Here is an 8,234-nt window from a genome sequence, read left to right as displayed (position 1 = left end):
GTGATGGGGGGGCGGGGGGACGAAGCGGAGGGTCGTCGTCGTACGCCGATCTCGAGCGAGCGTTGCGGTCGACGGATGAGGAGGGAGGGTCGAGCGCGGCGTGGGACGCGAATGACGAGTTGTGGTCGCGAGACGCGGCGGTGATGTTGCGCGCGGCGGAGACGGGTGACGCGCCGCAAGCGATCGCGTCGCTGCAGCGTATGAAGAGGACTGGGGAGAGGAATAACGTGGCGGTGCCGCTTGCGTTTTACAATCAAACCTTGAGGGCGTGTAAGCGGTCGCGGCCGCCGGCGAGCGACGACGCGACGGCGCTCTTGAGGGAGATGCGTGAGCAAGGACCGGGTCCGGATGAGAAAACCTATCACGAGGTTATCGCCGCGTACGCTCGAGCGATCGAGTGGAGGCTGGCCGAACAGACGTTTGAAGAGATGAAGCGGGATTTCCGCGGACGCGGCCAGTCGTGGACGCCCTCCGTGCGCGTGTACACCTCTCTCATCAGCGCCTACGGAAAGGGCGGGCAGTTCGAAAAGGCGAGCGAATTATTCGAGAACATCATCTCGAACACGCAGGTGCAGTTGGACACGGGCGTGTACAACGCCTTTCTCTCCGCCGCGGTGAACTCTGGACGGTACAAGGACGCCGCCGCGATTTTTGAGCGCATGCAAGCCGACGGCGTGCGTAGGAACGTAACGACGTACAACGGCATGTTGCAATCGCTCGGCAGACAGCGTCGGATTCGAGACATGGAATCGATGAGTCAGGCGATGCAACGCGCCGGGGTCATGCCGAACGAGACGACGTACACCGCGCTCATCACAGCGCACGGTAACAGCGGCAACATCGATCGAGCGCTCGAGCTGCTGCACCAGGTCGTCATCGCGCCGCGATTGCACGCGACCGCTGTCATATTTAACAGCGCTCTCGGCGCGTGCGTCAAGACTGGTGACCTCGCCGGTACGCAGCGCGTGTTGAGAGTGATGGAGTCTGAGGGTGTGCGCGCGACGCTCGTGACGTACAACACGCTCCTAATGGAAGCGAGCGCCGAGCGAGACTGGCAACGCGCGGCCAATGTGTACAAAGAGCTCATCCTCGCTGGTTTCGCTCCGGACGCCATCACGCTCGACTGCTTGTGCGGTATCGAAAAGCTTCAGCAGAAGCGAGAGCAAGCGCTCCGCGAAGCGATCGAGCAAGCGGAGAAGGATGGGTTCGATCTCTCTGACATCGAAAAGCGCAAGTGCGACGTCAACGACACACCGATCGGTAATCTCCCAGTGTTGATACGCGCGATCGCGGACGATCCTGCGCTCGAGAACGTGCCCGGATCGAGCGGCTACGTCAGCGACGCGTTGCTCCGTACACTCGACGTCAACAATGAATTTATTGCAGTGGAGGAAGAGTTTAATCATATGATGCGGGAGGGCATTGATCGAACTGTGCACTCATACAACTCACTCTTGATTGCTTACGAGTCACGAAACGAGTGGCAGAAGGCGGGTGAGGCGATGAAGCAGATGTCCAGAGAAGGTATCACGCCCGACGCGCTCACCTTTGACGCCCTCATCGACGTGTGCGAAGAGATGGGGCAGTGGGAGCGAGCGACTACATGGCTCGAGCAAGCGCAAGCTGAAGGTTTCTTCCAATGTGAGGACGATTTGGGAGTGTTAGATTTGCACAGAATCCGGTCCGCGGGCACGGCGCAGTGCGTATTACGGTGGTGGCTGCGTCGCATGCGTCAGCGAGCTTTGGCTCCTCTCGACGTTCGTGCTGCGGGCAAGGGCACGCGTGCGCTCGTAAGTGGTTTAACCGCCGGTAAGAAGTCGATCCCGGTCGATATTCGAGATCTCCCCGAAGAAATTCAAGTGGTCACCGGTTGGGGAAAGCACAGCACAGTGTACGGGCACTCACCCGTCAAAGAGCGCGCCGTGGCCACGCTCTCCCGTTTGAACTCTCCGTTCGAGGTCCCATCGCACAATATTGGCTGTCTTGTCGCCGATCGCGGCGCCGTTCGCGCCTGGCTCGTCCGAGACGAGCTTCTCTCGCTCGTCCGTTTCCTCGGCGGAAACCGCGACGCGCTTCGCCGCAACTTCAATCCGGAGAGCGGACCCTTGAGCGCTCGCGCAAAGTGATCTCGACGGTCTCTTAACCATCACCGTAGCAAGCACGCCCATTTGATTTCTTTTTACGAACGACACATTCATCGTTCCAATCTCCCGCCGCCGTCGCGACGAGCGCGTCTTCGCCCTCGCCGAGTCCCCACTCGCACGCGCGCGCACGAGCTCCGAATGATCGCCACCGCCGCCGCGACGTCCAGCATCACCGCCACCACCGTCCCGCGCGTCCCGCATCGCTCGAACGCGCCGGTGCGTCGACGACAGCGCGACGCTCGACGACGCGTCCATTCGATGACGTCGACGTCCACGACGCCGATGCGTGCGCGCGTCGTGCGCACCGCGCCCGCTCGAAGCGCCAACGCGGTCGTCCGCGCGAGCGGAGACGAAGCGGAGAACAGCGCGCGGTACCGCCGCGCCGCGGAAGACGACGAAGAGGTCGGTGGATTGATCGGGAAGCTCGTGAGCTCGCTCCCGGATGGGCGGAAAGAAACGGCGCCAGAGTCGTACGGAGCTCGACCGGAGAGCCGGACGCTCAAGGAGGGCCGGTACGCCAGAGGTGATCCGATTCGATCCGGATTGGTGCGCGAGGACACGATCCGAGGCGAGGACTTCGAGGTCGTCGAGGGCGGGGCGCCGTCGGTGGGGACGCTGGTGACGCTCGCGGTGGGCGCGGGCGTCTTGTTCGGCGTGTACAAGGTGGTCGATCTCATCGGGCAGGCCCCGGCGGAGACGCCCCGACGATCGAGCGCGAGGATGCCGGCGAGTGACAGGGATATCGCGACCAAGGCGTCGGTCGCGGCGCCGGCGGTGTCCATCGAGTAAGAGTACGAGTCGCGTCTCTTCGCTCGAGCGCGCGACGCGGGCCTCGGGCGCCCCCGAGCCGACGCGCGCGACCCTTCCAGCGCGCGCGGCGTCACCCCTTTCCTGAACAGCACACGAATATTTTCACCCCGAATCGTTCGCCGACGCCGTGGACACCCGATATCGATCGACCCGACGCGCGTCTTCTCGCCAGCGTCGCGCGAGGCGGGCACCCCCGCGCCAGCCACCCCTCAAAAGGTGCCTCGTTGACCATGCGCGCGCTCGCGCGCACCCCGTCCATCCCCGCGTTCGCGCGCGCGCGATGCACCGCGAGCGCGCGCGACAGACGCGCCGTCGTTCGCCGAGGCGATCTCGGCGGGAGTTACGGCGACGTGCGTGCGCATCGTGTTTCAAATTGAATGCATCAGCTCGCGGCGCGCGAGACGCGCGAGAGGACGATCGAGTCGATCGAGGGCACGCGGGACGGCGAATCGGACGTCGATAGACGCGCGCGGTGACTGACGACGCGCGCGCGCGCGTGCGCAGACGTTCAACGACGTGGACTCGGTGTTGATGAATTATTTCACCTTTCGAGCGCTCAAGGAGACGCTGGCGCAGATACAAGAGACGGATCTCTCGCCCGGTAAGGGTGAGTACAAGTGGCTGTATAACTTCGCCGCGACGGAGTATCAGAATAGAGGGGATGAATTCGTGAAGAAGTTGTTCGCGGAGGGACGGAGCGATCACGCGCAGAGGATATTGGCGCAGCGCGTGGTGCTCATGCGACGTTGGAGGAGTTACTTCAACCGAGGACTCGGCGGGGAGAAGGCGCAGGAGAAGTTTGAGCGAACCAACTTGGACATCTTGCGAGCGACGTTGGTTTGTTCGTTGGAAAGATCCACGGATGAATCGCTCGCGGAAGATCCGGATTGCGCCGATCCGGACATGTTGTATAACAGGATTTTAAAGGAAAACGAAGATGACAGTTGAGCCGTGGCGCGCTGGATTGAGAAAGATGTTATTGAGGATTTCTCAAATTTTATTGGGCACGAGTTTTAAGTTAGTCGTGTGACGTGGCGTGTAAATTAAGTAAAGAGAGAAGATACTGCGCCTCTCGTCCGAGAATTCTCATTCGACAAAAGTCCCGCCGTTGTCGATGACTCGTTGCTCGTCTCGTCTCGTCCCGTCTCGATGCTCAATACCTCAGAATCCTCAGAACACGACATGGTGAGCCTGCGAGTGGCATCACTCTTCTCGGGCATTGGCGGACTCGATCTCGGGCTCCTGCAGGCAGGGCATCGAATCTCGCTCATGGCTGAGAAAGATCCGCATTGCAAACAGGTACGTGCTGCCGGCACGCACGAGGCGCAACGCTGACAACCATATAGGTCCTCGCCGCTCGATTCCCCGGCGTCGCGCTCTTAAACGACGTCGCCGAGGTATTACCAAGTATGCTCACTGACATCGATTGCATTCTCGCCGGTTTCCCGTGCAACGACTGCTCGTGTGAAAATTTACAGCGACCCGGTTTGGAGTCTGGGATGTCGACTCGACACGTCTCGCACGTCTTTCGCCTGCTCGAAGGTCAGAGAGTTCCATGGGTCGTCCTGGAGAACGTCGTCGGCTTGTTGAAGTGGCACGGCTCCGGTACCGACGCGGAACAGCGCCCAGCGATCGATTACATCGTCTCTGAACTCGAGAACTTGGGATATCGTTGGGCGCATCGAGTCGTCGATTTACTCTCGTTTGGGTTACCTCACAAACGACGAAGAGTGTTCATCGTCGCTAGTCTCCATGGAGATCCGCGAGATGTATTACTTTCGCAGAACGCGATGTGCCAGGGTGAGTGTGTGCAAATCGGGACGCAGAGCGAGTGCTACGACTGTTTCGTTACGCCACCGAGAGTACCGACAAAAGTCTTTGCCGCGTCTATCGACCTCGGAGAAAAACGCCGAGCTCCGTGCTGCGACATCATGCACTGCTTCACGACATCGAACGGTCGTCGCACGTGTGTAGCGACCAAAAAGGGAAACAAGGGCAAGGCGGAGCTCAATATGTTGGCGATCGAGGACGCAGAGCGTCTAATGGGCTTTCCGTGTGGATACACTGAACCGTGCTTTCCTCTGGTTGCGCCGAATCAGAGGCATCCAGTGTTCGATCGCGAACAGCAAACGTTTAGAAGATTCGCTCTTCTCGGCCTCGCGTGCTCAGTTCCGCAGAGCCACTGGCTCGGTGAGCAGCTTAAGCGTCCTTATAGCGTCAAGTTCTCTTATGATGCTCTGTCCTTACAGTTTGAGAACCCATGCCCCGGCCCGGCGACGCGCGATCGAGGATCGAAAGCGTGGCCGCTCGCCGCGTACAACATGCTGTTCGTTAACGGCGCTCCAAAGTGGACTGGGCGCATGCGAGCGCCCAGTGACATGTCAGAGTTTCCTTTGATCCGAGGATTTACGCCCTTGGGTGACTTTTTAGAGTTTACGACGAACAAGCCGGTTCGCTATGAGCTTCGAGCCGGTTTCCTTCGGAGGCTAGAATTGCGTCATGAGAACATTGATTCCACGATCCTAGAAGCGTTGGATGTGAAGCGCGTCGACGGAGAAATCGTATCGGTGGGCCAATCACAATCGAAGAAACCAAAGTACGACATTTTGGAGGGCGTGGACGACTATGACGAACAGGCTGTGAACGAATACTTTTCCGACTCGGGCTCCTCCAGCGACACAGAGAAGGATGCGCTGGCGGGCTTGACAGAAGAAGAGAAGGAAAAGAGAAAGAAGGATGAAGACGGTGAGCACGATCTCGACGAAGATGGCATGACGACACATGGGCAGGCTGTTTGGGTAGACTGGCAGGTGAGCGTACGTGGAAAGAAGATGTTTTACCCGGGAGTCGCGTTGCATCCGCTCGACGATCACGCCGTCATTCCCGAGAGTGCTCGAACGGGCGGGTTCGCCTCGAAAGTTTCCGACGACGAACACAGATTAGTGGTGTTTTTCGACGACAAGCATTCATTCGCCTGGGTGAAAAAGTCCAAGGTGTATCCGTTCTGTACGTTCTATGCTGAGGCGATGAAGCAACCAATGTTCACAGCGAGAAGCACTTTCACGCGCATGATCGATCGCGCGCGTCGCTGGACGAATGCCAGAAATCTCGAGCGCCCTCAAAATCCAGTCGTGCAACGTAACAATCAGCGGCTGTTCACCGATCCAACACCTTGTGGAAAGTGTAACGTGTGCGTCGCCGAGACTGTGGTGAACGAATCCTCCGTCCCCAAGCGCAAGACGAGAAATTCACTTGTGACGGACATGAAGTTGAGCGTCGGCAGCAAGCGCCAATCCAAGTGCCTTCAGCTGAAAGTCATCGAGCTCGCGCGTCAGGGACAAATCGGAGCGACACTGACGCTTCGAAAAGAACGCGCCCTGGGCCAGAGACTTGTCGTGCTATGGGAACGAGACAACGCATTCTTCGCCGGGACGCTCACCGACTTTGACCCGCACAAGTTTTCCTTCCGTATCGACTACGACGACGGCGACGTCGACGTCGACTTCAAACCGTGGGCCGAATCAGTCGCCCTCGCACAAGACGTCCCAAAACCCGCCGATGTCGACGTCGCGCTCGAACTCAAGAGGACCAACGCTCGAAAAGCGGTGTGCGCCAAGAACGCTCGAAACCACGTAGACGGCTCCGCCGTCGAGTCCCCGCTCGACGGCAAGACCATGCGTCGAGACGACAACGGCGTCGCCGTGCAGCTCAAACGATGATAATCACCCATCACGTGTACCGTTCATCTCTCGATGCGACCTCTATAGCCTCGACTCAGCGCCTTACAATCGCGCGACGCTCCGCCGCGCTCGACGTTTCGCCGCACCCAAACCCTCCGTCCCAGACCGCACTCGCTCGCGCGCACGATGTCCTTCGCCTCGAGCGCGCGCGCGTTTTGGAACCATCCCGCGGGTCCGAAGACTATATTCTTCTGGGCGCCCACGATGAAGTGGGGCATCACCGCCGCCAACGTGAAAGATTTCAGCCGCCCACCCGAGCTCCTGAGCGTCCCGCAGCAGAGCGCGGTGACGATCACTGGGTTAATCTGGACCAAGTACGCGCTGGATATCACGCCGGTGAACTATAACTTGATGGCGGTGAACGTGGTGATGGCGGCGACGGGGCTGTATCAGCTCTCGAGGCGCGTGGCGTGGGAGCGCGCGCAGACAAAGGATGCGTGAACGGCGACTGGCGCGGCGCGTCGCAAAGCGAGCGAGCGAGCGAAGCGCGTCGATGTAGATAGAGATGACGGTGATCGAACGTAATACGCTCGAGAAACCGATGTAACGACTAGATATTAGGCTAATACGTATTACAAAGCTCACGCGTGCGGGTTGCGGACGCGGCGGAAGACGTTGAGAAACGTCGATCCAGAGTTTCGCTCAACCTTTTGCCCCTCCTCGGTTCCCGTATACAGAAGTGGTACCACGGGATCGATGGTGAGCTCGGACTCGGGAACGCGCTCAAACATAGGATGGGCGGACATGTGATCGGACATCCACGTCCCCAGTTCCTCGACGTCGGTGATGGTGTACAAAATCCCGCCCTCTTGCAAGACGTACGCGTACTCCGCCAATAAGGTCGTCGTCACGATGCGTCTCCTGTGATTAGCCGCCTTGAAGTGCGGATCAGGAAAAAGGAAAAACAACTTCTCCAACTGTCCCTTCTCAAAGTACTGCGGCAGATTTTTCATCGCGTTCGCGCGCACGCACGAGATGTTTTCATACTCCCCCGGGTGGTCGCGCCGCAGCGCGACGCACCGCGCGCGCACGTACTCGCTCACCTTATCCCGAATCTCCATCCCGAGCATCACCTTATTCGGGAACACCCCAGAGAGCCTGACGAGTAACCCTCCGAACCCACATCCGACGTCGGCGAACCGTATTTTCACCGCCTCGCTCCGCGCGCGCGCGTCCTCCGTCGCCGCCTCCGCGCGCGCGTACAACTCCTCGTAATGTCCTCGCCAATCCATCTCCGACGGCATCACGGGCGCGTAAAACTGTCCATCGTTCAACGGGTTACAGTGCGCCCGCTGCCGGAAGTGTTTCTTCCTCGGCGCCGTCGTGCGCTCGTTCGAGGCGCTGACAAAGCTCGGGACCTATCGCGCCGTCGCGTCGGCAGCCGTCAGTCGTCCCATTTTCCCGCACCCCGCTCGTCTGACGCGCGACGTCCGCGCGCGCGCACCTCCAACGTCGCGTCGCCGATCGTCACCGTCTTACTCCCGCGCACGCGCGACATCTCGCGCGCGCGCCGACGCGGGACGCCGCGCGACGCGCGATG

At 59.9% G+C, this 8,234-nt stretch overlaps 7 protein-coding genes across 7 annotated transcripts; 6 read left to right on the top strand and 1 right to left on the bottom strand.

Moving 5' to 3' along the window:
• On the top strand, positions 1-2,126 carry OT_ostta05g01010 (Pentatricopeptide repeat; the record flags this gene model as incomplete). The annotated part of the gene is made up of 1 exon (XM_003079150.2): positions 1-2,126. A coding segment is annotated over one exon (2,126 nt), but the record flags the coding sequence as incomplete, so codon positions are not given.
• A 276-nt stretch (positions 2,127-2,402) lies between these two features.
• Positions 2,403-2,933, top strand: OT_ostta05g01000 (unnamed product; the record flags this gene model as incomplete). Its single annotated transcript, XM_003079149.1, has 1 exon — positions 2,403-2,933. The coding sequence occupies one exon, from the start codon at positions 2,403-2,405 to the stop codon at positions 2,931-2,933; it is 531 nt and encodes a 176-aa protein (XP_003079197.1).
• Positions 2,934-3,184: 251 nt separating this feature from the next.
• OT_ostta05g00990 (Chaperonin-like RbcX) lies at positions 3,185-3,902 on the top strand (the record flags this gene model as incomplete). Its single annotated transcript, XM_022984183.1, has 2 exons — positions 3,185-3,304; positions 3,459-3,902. 2 exons carry the CDS (start codon positions 3,185-3,187, stop codon positions 3,900-3,902), a joined length of 564 nt encoding a protein of 187 aa, XP_022838938.1.
• A 234-nt stretch (positions 3,903-4,136) lies between these two features.
• OT_ostta05g00980 (C-5 cytosine methyltransferase) lies at positions 4,137-4,289 on the top strand (the record flags this gene model as incomplete). The annotated part of the gene is made up of 1 exon (XM_022984182.1): positions 4,137-4,289. The coding sequence occupies one exon, from the start codon at positions 4,137-4,139 to the stop codon at positions 4,287-4,289; it is 153 nt and encodes a 50-aa protein (XP_022838937.1).
• A 74-nt stretch (positions 4,290-4,363) lies between these two features.
• OT_ostta05g00970 (C-5 cytosine methyltransferase) lies at positions 4,364-6,673 on the top strand (the record flags this gene model as incomplete). Its single annotated transcript, XM_003079147.2, has 1 exon — positions 4,364-6,673. One exon carries the CDS (start codon positions 4,364-4,366, stop codon positions 6,671-6,673), a length of 2,310 nt encoding a protein of 769 aa, XP_003079195.2.
• A 147-nt stretch (positions 6,674-6,820) lies between these two features.
• OT_ostta05g00960 (Mitochondrial pyruvate carrier) lies at positions 6,821-7,135 on the top strand (the record flags this gene model as incomplete). Its single annotated transcript, XM_003079146.1, has 1 exon — positions 6,821-7,135. One exon carries the CDS (start codon positions 6,821-6,823, stop codon positions 7,133-7,135), a length of 315 nt encoding a protein of 104 aa, XP_003079194.1.
• A 140-nt stretch (positions 7,136-7,275) lies between these two features.
• Positions 7,276-8,192, bottom strand: OT_ostta05g00950 (tRNA (guanine-N-7) methyltransferase; the record flags this gene model as incomplete). The annotated part of the gene is made up of 2 exons (XM_022984181.1): positions 7,276-8,052; positions 8,139-8,192. 2 exons carry the CDS (start codon positions 8,190-8,192, stop codon positions 7,276-7,278), a joined length of 831 nt encoding a protein of 276 aa, XP_022838936.1.
• Between the last annotated feature and the right edge of the window lie 42 nt (positions 8,193-8,234).

The sequence above is a fragment of the Ostreococcus tauri genome (assembly GCF_000214015.3).
Source record: "Ostreococcus tauri WGS project CAID00000000 data, contig chromosome 05, whole genome shotgun sequence".
In the NCBI taxonomy this organism is placed as follows: domain Eukaryota; kingdom Viridiplantae; phylum Chlorophyta; class Mamiellophyceae; order Mamiellales; family Bathycoccaceae; genus Ostreococcus; species Ostreococcus tauri.
Note: the sequence above shows the minus strand (reverse complement) of the source record. Positions and strands in the feature narration are given on the sequence as shown.